Source organism: Nycticebus coucang, chromosome 2 (genome assembly GCF_027406575.1).
Source record: "Nycticebus coucang isolate mNycCou1 chromosome 2, mNycCou1.pri, whole genome shotgun sequence".
NCBI classification, from domain to species: domain Eukaryota; kingdom Metazoa; phylum Chordata; class Mammalia; order Primates; family Lorisidae; genus Nycticebus; species Nycticebus coucang.
Genome location: NC_069781.1, coordinates 63,846,250 through 63,866,848, shown reverse-complemented (window position 1 = coordinate 63,866,848; position 20,599 = coordinate 63,846,250). Strand labels below are relative to the sequence as shown.

Below are 20,599 nucleotides of genomic sequence, written 5' to 3'. Positions count from 1 at the left end.
TCAATCAGAAATGATAAAGGGGAAATAACAACTGATCCCACAGAGATACAAGAGATTATCTCTGAATACTACCAGAAACTCTATGCCCAGAAATTTGACAATGTGAAGGAAATGGATCAATATTTGGAATCACACCCTCTCCCTAGACTTAGCCAGGAAGAAATACAGACCAATTTCAAGCACTGAGATGAAAGAAACAATAAAAAAGCTTCCAACCAAAAAATGCCCTGGTCCAGATGGCTTCACACCAGAATTCTATCAAACCTTCAAGGAACACTATCGATTTGTAGTATAGTCTGAGGTCTGGTAGTGTAATTGGTGGGATTACACCAGTGGTGCATCTTACAAGGGTATATTTGAAACTTGGTAAACAGTCTGTGAAGCTAGTGAATGATGCCCCATGATTATGTCAATGTACACAGCTATGATTTAATAAAAAAATAAAATAAAATAAAATGTTCTTTAAATTAAAAAAAAAAAAACTTCAAGGAAGAGCTTATTCCTGTACTGCAGAAATTATTCCCAAAAATCAAGGAGGAAGGAATCTTCCCCCAACATGTTCTATGAAGCAAACTTCACCCTGATACCAAAACCAGGAAAAGACCCATCTAAAAAGGAGGATTTCAAACCAATTTCACTCATGAATATAGCTGCAAAAATTCTCAACAAAATCCTAGCCAATAGATTACAGCTTATCATCAAAAAAGTCATACATCATGATCAAGTAGGTTTCATCCCAGGGATGCAAGGCTGGTTTAACATACACAAGTCCATAAATGTTACCCACCATATTAAGAGGCAAAAATAAAGAGCATATGATCCTCTCAATAGATGCAGTAAAAGCATTCAATAAAATCCAGCATCCTTTTCTAATTAGAACACTGAAGAGTATAGGCATAGGTGGCACATTTCTAGAACTGATTGAAGCTATCTATGACAAACCCACAGCTTATATTTTACCGAATGAAGTAAAACTGAAAGCTTTTCCTCTTAGAACTGGAACCAGACAAGGTTGTCCTCTGTCGCATTTATTATTCAACATAGTGCTGGAAGTTCTAGCCAATACAATTAGGCAAGACAAGGAAATAAAGGGAATCCAAATGGGAGCAGAGGAGGTCAAATTATCCATCTTTGCTGACGACATGACCTTATACTTACAGAATCCCAAAGACTCAACCACAAAACTCCTGGAAGTCATCAAAAAATACAGTAATGTCTCAGGATATAAAATCAATGTCCACAAGTCAGTAGCCTTTGTGTACACCAATAACAGTCAAGATGAGAAGCTAATTAAGGACACAACTCCCTTCACCATAGTTTCAAAGAAAATGAAATACCTAGGAATATACCTAATGAAGGAGGTGAAGGACCTCTATAAAGAAAATTATGAAATCCTCAGAAAGAAAATAGCACAGGATATTAACAAATGGAAGAACATACCATGCTCATGGATGGGAAGAATCAACATTGTTAAAATGTCTATGCTTCCCAAGGCAATCTACCTATTCGATGCCATTCCTATTAAAATACCAACATTGTACTTTCAAGATTTGGAAAAAATGATTCTGCATTTTGTATGGAACCAGAAAAAAACCCGTATAGCTAAGGCAGTTCTTAGTAATAAAAATAAAGCTGGGCGCATCACCACACCAGAATTTAGGCTGTACTACAAAGCCATAGTGGTCAAGACAGCATGGTACTGGCACAAAAATAGAGACATAGACACTTGGAATCAAATGGAAAACCAGGAAATGAAACTAACATCTTACAACCACCTAATCTTTGATAAACCAAACAAGAACACATTGTGGGGAAAAGATTCCCTATTCAATAAATGGTATTGGGAGAACTGGATATCCACATGTAAAAGACTGAAACTGGACCCACACCTTTTCCCCACTCACAAAAATTGATTCAAGATGGATAAAGGACTTAAATTTAAGGCATGAAACAATAAAAATCCTCCAAGAAAGCATAGGAAAAACACTGGAAGATACTGGCCTGGGGAAAGACTTCATGAGGAAGACTGCCATGGCAATTGCAACAACAACAAATATAAATAAATGGGACTTCATTAAACTGAAAAGCTTCTGTACAGCTAAGGAGACAACAACCAAAGCAAATAGACAACCTACACATTGGAAAAGGATATTTGCATATTTTGAATCAGACAAAGCTTGAGAACTAGGATCTAGAGAGAACTTCAAATTAATCCACATGAAAAAAGCCAACAATCCCATATATCAATGGGCAAGAGACATGAATAGAACCTTCTCTAAAGAAGACAGACAAATGGCTAACAAACATATGAAAAAATGTTCATCATCCCTATCTAGTAGAGAAATGCAAATCAAAACCAACCTGAGATACCATCTAACCCCAGTAAGAATGGCCCACATCACAAAATCGCAAAACTGCAGACTGGCATGGATGTGGAGAGAAGGGAACACTTTTACACTGCTGGTGGGACTGCAAACTAGTACAACCTTTCTGGAAGGAAGTATGGAGAAACCTCAAAGCACTCAAGCTAGACCTCCCATTTGATCCTGCAATCCCATTACTGGGCATCTACCCAGAAGGAAAGAAGGAAAAAAATCCTTTTATCATAAGGACACTTGTACTAGACTGTTTATTGCAGCTCAATTTACAATCACCAAAATGTGGAAACAGCCTAAATGCCCACCAACCCAGGAATGGATTAACAAGCTGTGGTATATGTACACCATGGAATACTATTTAGCCATTAAAAAAAAATGGAGACTTTACGTCCTTCGTATTAACCTGGATGGAAGTGGAAGACATTATTCTTAGTAAAGCATCACAAGAATGGAGAAGCAAGAATCCTATGTACTCAATTTTGATATGAGGATAATTAATGACAATTAAGGTCACGGTGGGGGTGGGGGAAGGGGAGAGCAGAGAGAGAAAGAAGGAGGGGGGGTGGGGAAAGGAAGAGCAGAGAAAGGGAAGGAGGGAGGGGGGTCAGGCCTTGGTGTGTGCCACACCTTTTCGGGGCAAGACACGATTGCAAGAGGGACTTTACTTAACAAATGCAATCAGTGTAACCTGGCTTATTGTACCCTCAATGAATCTCCAAATATAGAAAAAAAATATATATGTTAATTAAAATCTGATGATTATTTCATAAAAAAAAAAAAGAGAGAGAGAGAGACTACCTCTTCCCCATAAAGGCAAAAGAAGAGTCAATCAATCATCTGCCTACCTGAAGATGCACATATCAAGCAACTGGTTGCATTGAGTGGAATTAATTGACCTTTTCTTTAGTATTTTGACATGGCCTTAAATCAGAACAGGAAAATACTCTGAGTCGTGCATTGTCACAGGAGAATTTGGGTCATAGATGAAAATGAGTTGAGTTGTCCATTGTCACAGGAGAATTTGGGTAGATGAATTTGGGTAGAATTTCATAGATGAAAATGAATTTGGGTCATAGATGAAAATGCTCTTGAGTTGTGCATTGTCACAGGAGAATTTGGGTCATCTTTATGTGATTAATCTTAAACCCAGTCTCACTCATTTTGAAAATGGATGTACCTCAAAAGAGGCTTGGAGAATCATTTATCTCTAAAGTGTTGTCTTTCAAAGATTTTCGTTTTGCTTTCTGTTTTTGTTTTGGTTGTTTTGTTTTTGCCTGAAATACAACAGCTATTTAAGTAACTGAGACACATTTTGGTTTCAAAATTCATGTCATCTGCTTCAACATTTTCAGGCTTTTTCTCTCTGTTACACCCTTAGTATATTTCCTAGTCTTTCCCACCAATATTTATAAAAATACTAAAAGGTCGTGAGAATGAGATCTTGTGAGCTCACACTAGATTCCTTCTATCGTGATACATCGTGTTGCTATGAGTGCCTTTTAACCCATTATTTTCTTCAATGTTTATTCTCCTATTTTCTCTAAGTAAAATTTCCATTTATTTTGAAGTAAACTTGGCTGCATGGGCAAAGTCAAAATTAAAAAGATTCAAGAGTATCAGCTATGGTAATAATAATAACTTGAATTTTTATGGTACCTTTTGAACGTCCTCACCCAGTTATTAAGCATGAGCTGGGTCATGCTTATCCATAATTATGAAGGAGTCGATGCTGATCGTGAAACCATGTCTTACCTATACTTATGCCCATGTTGCTTTTTTCAAAACCTGCCGAAGGGAGTGTGTTTTCAAGGTAGCCAAACTGGGGAGGAGAAACCAAAACAAATTCCAAGTCATCTGTTGCAGTGTCAGGGTCAGTGGCCGACAAATGGTTCATGGTAAGAGCTGCTGAGAAACCTTCCTCGACAAGGAACACAGTACCTGCACACAAATAACAACACAAGAACGACATAGCGTGAAATCCTCTAATCAGAAGAGTGAGAACAAAAGGGAGTGACTGAACTACCAATTCAGGGAAGCCTCCTGTTGCAAAAACATTTCCATGGGTGATGTTCATTTTCTTTGGTGTAATTCTCTTTAACATGAAAATATTCAGGGGTAACGGGTGGAATTTAATTTGACTCGTAGAATTATATATATTTTTCTTGTATAAGCAAGTCAGACACTAATGGAAAGAGAGCGCAAATACTAACTGCTCCAGTTCAGCCCCTCAGTCATTCTCAAGCAACTCTGATTTCCCTTGTGTCTCTAAAGAAGTGACAAATGAAAATAAGAATTGCCAAACTGTTTTAATGATAAGCCACTAAATGTAGTTTATGTACTCTTCAAGATCAGTTGTTACCTCTGTTTGTCAGAGCGTTAATTGCCTGAGAGCTATTATGAATGGCTCATAATGAACATTTTTTCATGCCTTGGTGCTTAATTATTCTGCTGGGATAATGCTTCCTTTCCAGAACACTGCTTGGGAGATAGTTTGCAAATTACAATAACATTCATACATATGCTTGTATTTTTTTTTTTCTGAGAGACAGAACATATACATAAAGCCTGTGAAGAGATGACTTTCTTTTCTTTTTTTTCTTTTTTTCAGTACCCTGCCTCCTCCAAATACAGGTTTTTTGTTTTTTTTTTTATTGTTGGGGATTCATTGAGGGTACAATAAGCCAGGTTACACTGATTGCTATTGTTAGGTAAAGTCCCTCTTGCAATCATGTCTTGCCCCCATAAAGTGTGACACACACCAAGGTCCCACCCCCCTCCTTCCATCCCTCTTTCTGCTTTCCCCTCCCATAAGCAAATAAGGAAATGTATATAAATGGTCTCTACGGTATGCTCATTCTATTCTAATAGAAATTATTATGGATAAACTAAATTATGGTCTCTTTAGCAGGCAAATTATATGTTCCTATGTGAAATAAAATCAGAATATTTGAAGATTCCAATGTTGTCCTTGTCCCAAAACACACATACACATACTGGTATTCTCTCTCCCTATAGAAATATTGAAAATATTAATTTACCCTATAATCTTGTATAGATTTGGGATTGTTCGCAAATTTATGTTGATGCAATTATTGAGGGGCAATTCTATATGGTATTTTTTTTAAATTTTGACTATAAGTAAAATGTATTATTTCACTGAACCACAGATATGATACCAGGTAAGACAATAGTACTTTAACAGAATAAAACATTGTCACCTATTGCAATTGAAGGTGGCTGGTTGTCTACTGGATGAACTGTGATGTTGAGATCATACACTGGAGAGGACTCATGAAGAGAAACAGATGGATTAGGTCCATTGTAGCAACAGCCATTCACAAAAGGGCCAGCATCTGCATCCAAAACCGCCAATGTCATGGTGTCAAAACAGGGCATCAGACCAATCTCACCACCTGAAAGACAGAGCTATAGCTGAAACCTGGATTTTTGAAAATACCAACATGAGATTTACACACATCTCTTCTATAAGCATTGAAAGACGAGGGAGAAAAAATTTCAGTGGATAAAATGTAAAACCCAATTTTATCACTATGAAATTAAATACAGTCATGAAAATAATGCAACAATTCTTGCCCATCTGTTGCTTCTGGTGATATCCCTGCCAACCTCTCCCACCATATGGAAGGGGTAAAACGGGGCTAAGAAGGGTCTGACAATTGAACAAGGGAGTGACACAAAGCTTGACTACAGACGGTTTTATTCTCTCCTCTTATTATTATTTTTTTTTTTTGTAGAGACAGAGTCTCACTGTACCGCCCTCGGGTAGAGTGCCATGAGGTCACACGGCTCACAGCAACCTCTAACTCTTGGGCTTACGTGATTCTCTTGCCTCAGCCTCCAGAGCAGCTGGGACTACAGGCACCTGCCACAACGCCCGGCTATTTTTTTGTTGCAGTTTGGCCGGGGCTGGGTTTGAACCCGCCACCCTCGACATATGGGGCCGGCGCCATACTCACTGAGCCACAGGCACCGCCCTATTCTCTCCTCTTAATCACTTGATGTTGGGACCAACCTCCGGGAGAGGCAGAAGCCATCCTGGTCCCTTTGGTAATTGTCTTTTCATTTGCAATTACCACCTCAAATGAATACCCACAAACACCCAGCAGTTATGTGAAATAGAGGACGCTGGATCAGTGAAACATAGTCGGTTCATATTTCTGTCATTTCTTTCAACGTTTTCCTTGTCATATATTAGGCAAGATTTATTTTTTTTTTTAAGTAGCAACAGTGCCTGGAAAAGAAGAACATTTTAGCATTTCTTTTCTCTCTTTTTTTTTTTTTTTTTTTTAATTTTTTAGGTCTTATACCTATGGAATCCAAAATGGCCGCAGCTCAGGCAGAAGAGGAAGAGGAAGAAAATGCCAGGATTAGACAGTTTATCAGTGACCAGGACACCCTGCTGTGGGGTCACTAAGCGATGGCACAGAGTAGGAGCATGGGCTCCCCAGGACAGGAAGTTCTACGCATGTGCCCTGCCGACTCTCATGCATCACCTTGAAAACACTAGGAGGGAAGCAATTTCTGCTTGGCGCTTTTCTGAGACAAGGTGGCAAAAAATCAGGGACATCCTCTCTTTTCACCAGACAACCTGGTCTAATTTGCAAAGCACTGTGCTTGGCATTATTTTCCCTTTTGAGAAAAATGACAAGGAAAACCTAGACATGATATTATTGCACACCCAAATAATTAAGGGGTGAGAAAGCTGGGCTTATAAGGAAAAGCACGGTCGAGCCTGAGAGCTCAAAACAGAAGAGTCCTCTCTCCTATTCAAACTCACAAAAACAAATTGGCTTAAAATATGTTCATCCATCATTCAGTCCATAACTATTTAATGCTTGGTATGTGATAATTAGAGGGCCGGGTGCAATAGCAAAGAAAAAGGCAGACATTTTGAAATTTTTAAAATACATTTCAGATGAATGTCAAATGTCAAAAGACCCACAGTGTCAGGCACTGACACAATCTAAAGGTAGAGAAGGAAATGCATTGTGGTTAGAATGGCACGGATATATATGTGTATTACGTGGAATCAAATGAAATTACTACTAGTAGACAATTTTTACCCATTAACTGATGGCTTCACATACTTCAGCCTGATTATGTATATGGTGCTGAGGGTGAAAGGTCAGTGTGCAGCTGACAGCAGCACAGGGCAGGAGCAGGGGCCAGAGAAAGTGGGAAAAGTCTTTTCAGCAGGCTTGGCTGGCTTTGTGGTGTACATTCAGAGGTGAGTAGGAGTTTGCCAGGCAGATAAGGCCCCAAATTGGGAGGTAGGGGAGAGGACTTATAAGGAGAAGCAGGTGGGGAAAGAAATAGAAAAATCATTCCAGGAAAAGAAAACAATTTTTTTTAGCACCTTCAGTAAGTAATTTCTTTGTAAGGGAAGCATATATTTACAGAAATAATTGGAAAAGCAGGCTGCACATAAAGCTACTAGAAAGGATATAGCATGGGCAGGAAAATTATTTAGTCTAAAGACATGATTTATACCTATGAATATTAATCATAGTGTTATTCAAAAGAAAAATTTTGAATGACTTCAGGTTTAATGTTGGGAGACTTAGCAAATTAATAATGTACATCTAGATAGTAAAATATTTGTTTTTCTAAAACATGTTTATAATAACTATAAGATTTACTAGATATTTTAATAAGCATTTTAGGTGATAATCTAAACAATACAAGTAATATGCACAACTGCATATACAACATGATTGCAACTATGTTAAAAATTGTGATTAGAATAAAAAAGATAAAACACTAATACTAAGATGTTAACAGTGAAAGGTATAATAAGGTGATTTTTCAAAACTTAACTGTACTTTTCCACTCTTTTTAAGTTTTATGCACTAAGTGTATTTTATAATTATATATTAAAGCAAATAAAGTAATGCTGATAAAATCATCCTCCAGTAACTTTTATAATCAAAACATAGAAGCAAACGCAGGGCCAGGTAACTCACTGAAACTTCAGGTCCTATAATAATGTGGTTCTTTGACATTCCATTCTCTCCAGCCTCTGCTAAATGCCTCTTTTGTGTGTAGATGCCCCGTTATAGTAAACTGTGCACTTCTCGAGGTGCGGGAAGGAGGCTTCTTTTATCTCCCTATACCCAGCACCCACTTTGCTGCCAGTTTAAAAAAAAAAAAAAAAGGAAGAAAGAAAAAGAACCACCATCACCGGGGAGGCGGAGCAAGATGGCAGCCGAGTAACAGCTTCCTTGAATCTGGGCACCGTGAATCTGGGGAGATAAGACTCCAGGCATCTCTGGCAGGTGGGATCTGCCTAGCATCACCCCTGAGAGGATACAGGGAGTCAGCGAGAGACTTCTGGACCCCAAGAGGAGGACTAAAACAGTGGAAAACCGGCAAGTGGTCGCGTGTGTTCAATCCGCCTAAACCCGCCCACAACTGTAAGTTCAGTAGCAGCGAGACTGCAAATCAGAAAGGCCTTACCTGTGAACTGTTTTGGTGTCTTTGGACTTCGCACTCAGCTGAACTGCCTTGGGGAGAGCCTGAGTGGGAGTGCGGAGAACTTTGGCCTTTGTCTAGGGCCCCAGTCTGAGCCGCTGAGCCAGACGGAGCTAATAGTGTTTGGCTCTGAGTCACAGGTAGCCATTGTGAGCGATCTGCCCCAGCAAGCTCCGCCCTCAGGGTCGCAGAGCTGGAATGGGTGAGAGCTGGTAACCCAGCAACCAAGTAGCCTAAGGGCAGGGTCTGATTCGCCTTGCAGCCCTAACCCTCGGGGGCAGAGGGAGACCAGTTTTGGCACACAGGGTAAGTGGATAGCCACTTCAGCAGTGATTCCAGCGACAAGCACTTCCCTGGGAAAGCTTCTGCTCAGCAAGTGAACAAGTTCAAAGTGCCTTTTAAGTGGGCTGAAGAGAGATTTAGGGTGTCTACCTGCTGGGGATTGAGAAACTAACAGCCTCCAGTCATATCAGAACTGTGATTAACATCTCATACCACAGAAGACCACGTGTTGCCCAGACAATATTCACTAACATATACATCCTGCTTTGCTTTTGGTTGTGGTTTTTTTTTTTTTTTTTTTTTTTTTGGTTTGGTTGTTTTTTTGTTTATTTTGATGTTGTTGATTGTTGTTTTGTTTTTTAAGTTCAACCTTTTCCATACAGATCCTTTTTCTTTCTCAATTTTTCTAGTTTAATTATAATTTCCCATTGCTGCCTATTTCAATAATTAGAACTTCATTTTTGTTAGTGTTTCTACTGCTATTGTTTGGTTTTTCCAGCCAATTTTATCCCGTAAAGTTTTCTGTTTGCTTCTTTTGGTTTGATTTATAGCATTTTTGTCTTTCCTCTCTACTTGGTGGAGGTGGGGTACTGTGTCTGATCAGGTTAGCAAAGAGCTGCTGACCTCAAGGGAACCACCCAACTGGGCACCCCCAGAAGGTGTTTTTTTTTTTTTTAAGGTTGTATCAAAGTACCCTACTGTACACCTATATTGCTCTGTCTCCCTCTTTCTGTGCCTCTCTTCTTTGTCAATATTCCTTTTACCCACCACTTCTCCTTTCTCTATTTTTCTTTTTTTTTTTTTCTTATCACTCGGTCCTCCTTTCTTTCATCCCCTTTTTGGCTCTTCAACCTTCTCACCCTTCTGGTCCCATAACACTTAGTCCACAGGCACGAGAACTTAAAGAGCAAGAGGAAGTGAAAGGAAAATTAGGGCAGGGAAACAGATAAAAGAAATCACTCATGAGGAAGAATCAGCAGAAAACTCCAGGCAACATGAAGAACCACTCCAGAACAACCCTGTCAAGGGACCATGAGGTAGCTACTGCAGAGGATTCCACCTATACAGAAATTTTAGGAATGACAGAAAGGGAATTTAGAATACACATGTTGAAAACAATGAAAGAAATGATGGAAACAATGAAGGAAACTGCTAATAAAGTGGAAAATAACCAAAAGGAAATCCAAAAACAGAATCAAATAAGAGATGAACGATATGAAGAATATAAAAAGGATATATCAGACCTGAAGGAACTGAAACAGTCAATCAGGGAACTTAAAGATGCAAAGGAAAGTATCAGCAACAGGTTAGACCATGCAGAAGAAAGAATTTCAGAGGTAGAAGACAAAGTTTTTGAGATAACTCAGATAGCAAAAGAGGCAGAAAAGAAGAGAGAGAAAGCAGAACGTTCACTGTCAGAATTATGGGACTTTATGAAGCGTTCCAACATACGAGTTACAGGAATTCCAGAAGGGGAAGAAGAATGCCCCAGAGGAATGGAAGCCATACTAGAGAATATTATAAAAGAAAATTTCCCAAATATCACCAAAGATTCTGACACACTGCTTTCAGAGGGCTATCGGACCCCAGGTCGCCTCAACTCTAACCGAGCTTCTCCAAGACACATTGTGATGAACCTGTCCAAAGTCAAGACAAAAGAAAAGATTCTGCAAGCTGCCAGGAGTAAGCGCCAGTTGACCTACAGGGGCAAATCCATCAGAGTGACCGCAGACTTCTCTAATGAAACTTTCCAAGCAAGAAGACAATGGTCATCTACCTTTAATCTACTTAAACAGAACAATTTTCAGCCCAGAATTCTGTACCCTGCTAAGCTAAGCTTCAAAATTGACGGAGAAATCAAATCATTTACGGATATACAAACATTGAGGAAATTCGCCACAACAAGACCAGCTCTACAGGAAATACTTCAACCTGTTCTGCACACTGACCACCACAATGGATCAGCAGCAAAGTAAGAACTCAGAAATTAAAGGACAGAATCTAACCTCCACACTGATGCAAAAGATAAAACTAAGCAATGGACTCTCACAAAATAAGATGAATAGAATACTACCACGCTTATCAATTATCTCAATAAATGTTAATGGCTTGAATTCCCCACTGAAGAGACATAGATTGGTTGACTGGATTAAAAAACACAAGCCATCCATTCGCTGTCTGCAACAAACACACCTGGCTTCAAAAGAAAAATTAAAGCTCCGAGTCAAGGGTTGGAAGACAATTTTTCAGGCAAATGGAATTCAGAAGAAAAGAGGAGTTGTGATCCTATTTTCAGATACATGTGGATTTAAAGCAACTAAAGTCAAAAAAGACAAAGATGGTCACTTTATATTGGACAAGGGAAAAATACAACAAGAAGACAATTCAATTCTAAATATCTATGCACCCAATTTAAATGCTCCCAGATTCTTGAAACAGACCTTACTCAGTCTGAGCAATATGATAACTGATAATACCATAATAACAGGGGACCTTAACACTCCTCTTACAGAGCTGGACAGATCCTCTAAACAGAAATTAAACAAGGATATAAGAGATTTAAATGAGACTCTAGAACAACTGTGCTTGATAGACGCATATAGAACACTCCATCCCAAAGATAAAGAATATACATTCTTCTCATCACCCCATGGAACATTCTCCAAAATTGATCATATCCTGGGACACAAAACAAATATCAACAGAATCAAAAGAATTGAAATTTTACCTTGTATCTTCTCAGACCATAAGGCACTAAAGGTGGAACTCAACTCTAACAAAAATGCTCGACCCCACCCAAAGGCATGGAAATTAAACAATCTTCTGTTGAATAACAGATGGGTGCAGGAAGAAATAAAACAGGAAATCATTAACTTCCTTGAGCATAACAACAATGAAGACACAAGTTACCAAAACCTGTGGGATACTGCAAAAGCAGTTTTGAGAGGAAAATTCATCGCTTTAGATGCCTACATTCGAAAAACAGAAAGAGAGCACATCAACAATCTCACAAGAGATCTTATGGAATTGGAAAAAGAAGAACAATCTAACCCTAAACTCAGAAGAAGAAAAGAAATATCCAAAATCAAATCAGAGATCAATGAAATTGAAAACAAAAGAATCATTCAGAAAATTAATGAAACAAGGAGTTGGTTTTTTGAAAAAATAAATAAAATAGATAAACCATTGGCCAGACTAACGAGGAATAGAAAAGTAAAATCTCTAGTAACCTCAATCAGAAATGATAAAGGGGAAATAACAACTGATCCCACAGAGATACAAGAGATCATCTCTGAATACTACCAGAAACTCTATGCCCAGAAATTTGACAATGTGAAAGAAATGGATCAATATTTGGAATCACACACTCTCCCCAGACTCAGCCAGGAAGAAATAGAGCTCCTGAACAGACCAATTTCAAGCACTGAGATCAAAGAAACAATAAAAAATCTTCCAACCAAAAAATGCCCTGGTCCAGATGGCTTCACTCCAGAATTCTATCAAACCTTCAAGGACGAGCTTATTGCTCTACTGCAGAAATTATTCCAAAAAATTGAGGAAGAAGGAATCTTCCCCAACATATTCTATGAAGCAAACATCACCCTGATACCAAAACCAGGAAAAGACCCAAATAAAAAGGAGAATTTCAGACCAATCTCACTCATGAATATAGATGCAAAAATTCTCAACAAAATCCTAGCCAATAGATTACAGCTTATCATCAAAAAAGTCATTCATCATGATCAAGCAGGCTTCATCCCAGGGATGCAAGGCTGGTTTAACATACGCAAGTCTATAAACGTTATCCACCATATTAACAGAGGCAAAAATAAAGATCACATGATCCTCTCAATAGATGCAGAAAAAGCATTTGATAAAATCCAGCATCCTTTTCTAATTAGAACACTGAAGAGTATAGGCATAGGTGGCATATTTCTAAAACTGATTGAAGCTATCTATGACAAACCCACAGCCAATATTTTACTGAATGGAGTAAAACTGAAAGCTTTTCCTCTTAGAACTGGAACCAGACAAGGTTGTCCTCTGTCACCTTTACTATTCAACGTAGTGCTGGAAGTTCTAGCCGATACAATTAGGCAAGACAAGGAAATAAAGGGAATCCAAATGGGAGCAGAGGAGGTCAAACTCTCCCTCTTTGCTGACGACATGATCTTATACTTAGAGAACCCCAAAGACTCAACCACAAGACTCCTAGAAGTCATCAAAAAATACAGTAATGTTTCAGGATATAAAATCAATGTCCACAAGTCAGTAGCCTTTGTGTACACCAATAACAGTCAACATGAGAAGCTAATAAAGGACACAACTCCCTTCACAGTAGTTTCAAAGAAAATGAAATACCTAGGAGTATACCTAACGAAGGAGGTGAAGGACCTCTATAAAGAAAACTATGAAATCCTCAGAAAGGACATAGCAGAGGATATTAACAAATGGAAGAACATACCATGCTCATGGATGGGAAGAATCAACATTGTTAAAATGTCTATACTTCCCAAAGCAATCTACCTATTCAATGCCATTCCTATCAAAATACCAACATCGTACTTTCAAGATTTGGAAAAAATGATTCTGCATTTTGTATGGAACCGGAAAAAACTCAGTATAGCTAAGGCAGTTCTCTGTAACAAAAATAAAGCTGGGGGCATCAGCATACCAGATTTTAGTCTGTACTACAAAGCCATAGTGCTCAAGACAGCATGGTACTGGCATAGAAACAGAGACATAGACACTTGGAATCGAATTGGAAACTAACATTTTACAACCACCTAATCTTTGATAAACCAAACAAGAACATACCTTGGGGGAAAGACTCCCTATTCAATAAATGGTGTTGGGAGAACTGGATGTCTACATGTAAAAGACTGAAACTGGACCCACACCTTTCCCCACTCACAAAAATTGATTCAAGATGGATAAAGGACTTAAACTTAAGGCATGAAACAATAAAAATCCTCCAAGAAAGCATAGGCAAAACACTGGAAGATATTGGCCTGGGGAAAGACTTCATGAGGAAGACTGCCATGGCAATTGCAACAACAACAAAAATAAATAAATGGGACTTCATTAAACTGAAAAGCTTCTGTACAGCTAAGGACACAATAACCAAAGCAAAGAGACAACCTACACAATGGGAAAGGATATTTGCATATTTTCAATCAGACAAAAGCTTGATAACTAGGATCTATAGAGAACTCAAATTAATCCACATGAAAAAAGCCAACAATCCGTTATATCAATGGGCAAGAGACATGGATAGAACTTTCTCTAAAGACGACAGACGAATGGCTAACAAACACATGAAAAAATGTTCATCATCTCTATATATTAGAGAAATGCAAATCAAAACAACCCTGAGATATCATCTAACCCCAGTAAGAATGGCCTACATCACAAAATCTCAAAACTGCAGATGCTGGCGTGGATGTGGAGAGAAGGGAACACTTTTACACTGCTGGTGGGACTGTAAACCAGTACAACCTTTCTGGAAGGAAGTATGGAGAAACCTCAAAGCACTCAAGCTAGACCTCCCATTTGATCCTGCAATCCCATTACTGGGCATCTACCCAGAAGGAAAGAAATCCTTTTATCATAAGGACACTTGTACTAGACTGTTTATTGCAGCTCAATTTACCATTGCCAAAATGTGGAAACAGCCTAAATGCCCACCAACCCAGTAATGGATTAACAAGCTGTGGTATATGTATACCATGGAATACTATTCAGCTATTAAAAAAAATGGAGACTTTACATCCTTCGTATTAACCTGGATGGAAGTGGAAGACATTATTCTTAGTAAAGCATCACAAAAATGGAGAAGCATGAATCCTATGTACTCAATCTTGATATGAGGACAATTAATGACAATTAAGTTTATGGGGGGGGGAGCAGAAAGAGGGATGGAGGGAGGAGGGTGGGGCCTTAGTGTGTGTCACACTTTATGGGGGCAAGACATGATTGCAAGAGGGACTTTACCTAACAATTGCAATCAGTGTAACTGGCTTATTGTACCCTCAATGAATCCCCAACAATAAAAAAAAATAAAAAAAATTAAAAATAAAATAAAAAAATAAAAAATAAATAAAAAAAAAGAAATGGAGACTTTACATCCTTCGTATTCACCTGGATGGACGTGGAAGACATTATTCTTAGTAAAGCATCACAAGAATGGAGAAGCATGAATCCTATGTACTCAATTTTGATATGAGGACAATTAATGACAATTATGGATATGGGGGGGAACAGAAAGAGGGAAGGAGGGAGGGGGGTGGGGCCTTGGTGTGTGTCACACTTTATGGGGGCAAGACATGATTGCAAGAGGGAGTTTACCTAACAATTGCAATCAATGTAACCTGGCTTATTGTACCCTCAATGAATCCCCAACAATTAAAAAAAAAAAAAGAACCACCACCACCAATCAACCCTCCAAAACAAAACTCCAACTCTGGCAGTCTCTTTCACCTACCTCAGGAAACAAAATGAAATAAAACAAACAAAACAAAAAAAAATAATGTGGTTCTTTGTACTGATCCTAGCACAGGGTTAAATAACTACCACTGAGTAAATGAGTGAATGTTTTAAAAAACCTAAGATTCAAATACCAAAATATTTTTTGAATTCAATATATTTTCTTTTTTTTTTTTTTTATTGTTGGGGATTCATTGAGGGTACAATAAGCCAGTTACACTGATTGCAATTGTTAGGTAAAGTCCCTCTTGCAATCATGTCTTGCCCCCATAAAGTGTGACACACACTAAGGCCCCACCCTCCTCCCTCCATCCCTCTTTCTGCTTCCCCCCCATAAACTTAATTGTCATTAATTGTCCTCATATCAAGATTGAGTACATAGGATTCATGCTTCTCCATTTTTGTGATGCTTTACTAAAAATAATGTCTTCCACTTCCATCCAGGTTAATACGAAGGATGTAAAGTCTCCATTTTTTTTAATAGCTGAATAGTATTCCATGGTATACATATACCACAGCTTGTTAATCCATTCCTGGGTTGGTGGGCATTTAGGCTGTTTCCACATTTTGGCAATGGTAAATTGAGCTGCCATAAACAGTCTAGTACAAGTGTCCTTATGATAAAAGGATTTTTTCCCTTCTGGGTAGATGCCCAGTAATGGGATTGCAGGATCGAATGGGAGGTCTAGCTTGAGTGCTTTGAGGTTTCTCCATACTTCCTTCCAAAAAGGTTGTACTAGTTTGCAGTCCCACCAGCAGTGTAAAAGTGTTCCCTTCTCTCCACATCCACGCCAGCATCTGCAGTTTTGAGATTTTGTGATGTGGGCCATTCTCACTGGGGTTAGGTGATATCTCAGGGTTGTTTTGATTTGCATTTCTCTGATATATAGAGATGATGAACATTTTTTCATATGTTTGTTAGCCATTCGTCTGTCATCTTTAGAGAAAGTTCTATTCATGTCTCTTGCCCATTGATATAAGGGATTGTTGGCTTTTTTCATGTGGATTAATTTGAGTTCTCTATAGATCCTGGTTATCAAGCTTTTGTCTGATTGAAAATATGCAAATATCCTTTCCCATTGTGTAGGTTGTCTCTTTGCTTTGGTTATTGTGTCCTTAGCTGTACAGAAGCTTTTCAGTTTAATGAAGTCCCATTTGTTTATTTTTGTTGTTGTTGCAATTGCCATGGCAGTCTTCTTCATGAAGTCTTTCCCCAGGCCAATATCTTCCAGTGTTTTTCCTATGCTTTCTTTGAGGATTTTTATTGTTTCATGCCTTAAATTTAAGTCCTTTATCCATCTTGAATCAATTTTTGTGAGTGGGGAAAGGTGTGGGTCCAGTTTCAGTCTTTTACATGTAGACATCCAGTTCTCCCAACACCATTTATTGAATAGGGAGTCTTTCCCCCAAGGTAAGTTCTTGTTTGGTTTATCAAAGATTAGGTGGTTGTAAGATGTTAGTTTCATTTCTTGGTGTTCAATTCGATTCCAAGTGTCTATGTCTCTGTTTTTGTGCCAGTACCATGCTGTCTTGAGCACTATGGCTTTGTAGTACAGACTAAAATCTGGTATGCTGATGCCCCCAGCTTTATTTTTGTTACTAAGAACTGCCTTAGCTATACGGGGTTTTTTCCGGTTCCATACAAAACACAGAATCATTTTTTCCAAATCTTGAAAGTACGATGTAGGTACTTTGATAGGAATGGCATTGAATATGTAGATAGCTTTGGGAAGTATAGACATTTTAACAATGTTGATTCTTCCCATCCATGAGCATGGTATGTTCTTCCATTTGTTAATATCCTGTGCTATTTCCTTTCTGAGGATTTCATAGTTTTCTTTATAGAGGTCCTTCACTTCCTTCGTTAGGTATATCCCTAGGTATTTCATTTTCTTTGAAACTATGCTGAAGGGAGTTGTGTCCTTAATTAGCTTCTCATCTTGACTGTTATTGGTGTATACAAAGGCTACTGACTTGTGGACATTGATTTTATAACCTGAAACATTACTGTATTTTTTGATGACTTCTAGGAGTCTTGTGGTTGAGTCTTTGGGGTTCTCTAAGTATAAGATCATGTCGTCAGCAAAGAGGGAGAGTTTGACCTCCTCTGCTCCCATTTGGATTCCCTTTATTTCCTTGTCTTGCCTAATTGTATCGGCTAGAACTTCCAGCACTACGTTGAATAGTAAAGGTGACAGAGGACAACCTTGTCTGGTTCCAGTTCTAAGAGGGAAAGCTTTCAGTTTTACTCCATTCAGTAAAATATTGGCTGTGGGTTTGTCATAGATAGCTTCAATCAGTTTTAGAAATGTGCCACCTATGCCTATACTCTTCAGAGTTCTAATTAGAAAAGGATGCTGGATTTTATCAAATGCTTTTTCTGCATCTATTGAGAGGATCATGTGATCTTTATTTTTGCCTCTGTTAATATGGTGGATAACGTTTATAGACTTGCGTATGTTAAACCAGCCTTGCATCCCTGGGATGAAGCCTACTTGATCATGATGAATGACTTTTTTGATGATAAGCTGTAATCTATTGGCTAGTATTTTGTTGAGAATTTTTGCGTCTATGTTCATGAGTGAGATTGGTCTGAAATTCTCCTTTTTGTTTGGGTCTTTTCCTGGTTTTGGTATCAGGGTGATGTTTGCTTCATAGAATGTGTTGGGGAAGATTCCTTCTTCCTCAGTTTTTTGGAATAATTTCTGCAGTACAGGAATAAGCTCTTCCTTGAAGGTTTGATAGAATTCTGGAGTGAAGCCATCTGGACCAGGGCATTTTTTAGTTGGAAGCTTTTTTATTGTTTCTTTTTTATTGTTTTTTAAAGTGATCTCAGTGCTTGAAATTGGTCTGTTCAGGAGCTCTATTTCTTCCTGGCTAAGTCTAGGGAGAGGGTGTGATTCCAAATATTGATCCATTTCCTTCACATTGTCAAATTTCTGGGCATAGAGTTTCTGGTAGTATTCAGAGATGATCTCTTGTATCTCTGTGGGATCAGTTGTTATTTCCCCTTTATCGTTTCTGATTGAGGTTATTAGAGATTTTACTTTTCTATTTCTAGTTAGTCTGGCTAATGGTTTATCTATTTTATTTATTTTTTCAAAAAACCAACTCCTTGTTTCATAATTTTCTGAATGATTCTTTTGTTTTCAATTTCATTGATCTCTGATTTGATTTTGGATATTTCTTTTCTTCTACTGAGTTTAGGCTTAGATTGTTCTTTTTCCAATTCCATAAGATCTCTTGTGAGATTGTTGATGTGCTCTCTTTCTGTTTTTCGAATGTAGGCATCTAAAGCGATGAATTTTCCTCTCAAAACTGCTTTTGCAGTATCCCACAGGTTTTGGTAACTTGTGTCTTCATTGTTGTTATGCTCAAGGAAGTTAATGATTTTCTGTTTTATTTCTTCCTTCACCCATCTGTTATTCAACAGAAGATTGTTTAATTTCCATGCCTTTGGGTGGGCTTGAGCATTTTTGTTAGAGTTGAGTTCCACCTTTAGTGCCTTATGGTCTGAAAAGATACAAGGTAAAATTTCAATTCTTTTGATTCTGTTGATATTTGTTTTGTGTCCCAGGATATGATCAATTTTGGAGAATATTCCATGGGGTGATGAGAAGAATGTATATTCTTTATCTTTGGGGTGGAGTGTTCTATATGCATCTATCAAGCATAGTTGTTCTAGGGTCTCATTTAAATCTCTTACATCTTTGTTTAATTTCTGTTTAGAGGATCTGTCCAGCTCTGTAAGAGGAGTGTTAAGGTCCCCTGTTATTATGGCATTATCAGTTATCATATTACTCAGACTGAGTAAGGTCTGTTTCAAGAATCTGGGAGCATTTAAATTGGGTGCATAAATATTTAGAATGGAGATGTCTTCTTGTTGTAGTTTTCCCTTGACCAATATAAAGTGACCATCTTTGTCTTTTTTTACTTTAGTTGCTTTAAATCCACATGTATCTGAAAATAAGATTGCAACTCCTCTTTTCTTCTGAATTCCGTTTGCCTGAAAAATTGTCTTCTAACCCTTGACTCGGAGCTTTAATTTGTCTTTTGAGGCCAGGTGTGTTTCTTGCAGACAGTAAATGGATGGCTTGTGTTTTTTAATCCAGTCAGCCAATCTATGTCTCTTCAGTGGGGAATTCAAGCCATTAACATTTATTGAGATAATTGATAAGTGTGGTAGTATTCTATTCGTCTTATTTGGTGAGAGTCCATTGCTTAGTTTTATCTTTTGCATCAGTGTGGAGGTTAGATTCTGTCCTTTAATTTCTGAGTTCTTACTTTGCTGCTGATCCATTGTGGTGGTCAGTGTGCAGAACAGGTTGAAGTATTTCCTGTAGAGCTGGTCTTGTTGTGGCGAATTTCCTCAATGTTTGTATATCCGTAAATGATTTGATTTCTCCGTCAATTTTGAAGCTTAGCTTAGCAGGGTACAGAATTCTGGGCTGAAAATTGTTCTGTTTAAGTAGATTAAAGGTAGATGACCATTGTCTTCTTGCTTGGAAAGTTTCATTAGAGAAGTCTGCGGTAACTCTGATGGATTTGCCCCTGTAGGTCAACTGGCGCTTACTCCTGGCAGCTTGCAGAATCTTTTCTTTTGTCTTGACTTTGGACAGGTTCATCACAATGTGTCTTGGAGAAGCTCGGTTAGAGTTGAGGCGACCTGGGGTCCGATAGCCCTCTGAAAGCAGTGTGTCAGACTCTTTGGTGATGTTTGGGAAATTTTCTTTTATAATATTCTCTAGTATGGCTTCCATTCCTCTGGGGCACTCTTCTTCCCCTTCTGGAATTCCTATAACTCGTATGTTGGAATGCTTCATAAAGTCCCATAATTCTGACAGTGAACGTTCTGCTTTCTCTCTCTTCTTTTCTGCCTCTTTTACTGTCTGAGTTATCTCAAGAACTTTGTCTTCTACCTCTGAAATTCTTTCTTCTGCATGGTCTAACCTGTTGCTGAT

General features: G+C 38.3%; 1 protein-coding gene across 6 annotated transcripts in view; it reads right to left on the bottom strand.

The window, feature by feature from the left end:
* The window catches only part of FREM1 (FRAS1 related extracellular matrix 1), a 183,025-nt gene that overhangs the window by 78,980 nt on the left and 83,446 nt on the right, over positions 1–20,599 (bottom strand). For all 6 annotated transcript variants that reach the window (XM_053572312.1, XM_053572332.1, XM_053572323.1 and 3 more), the window contains exons 17-18: positions 5,597–5,791; positions 4,131–4,316 (exon numbers count right to left, since the gene is read on the bottom strand). In XM_053572312.1, the coding sequence (XP_053428287.1) occupies positions 4,131–4,316; positions 5,597–5,791 (381 nt within the window). The remainder of the gene's footprint in view (positions 1–4,130; positions 4,317–5,596; positions 5,792–20,599) is intronic.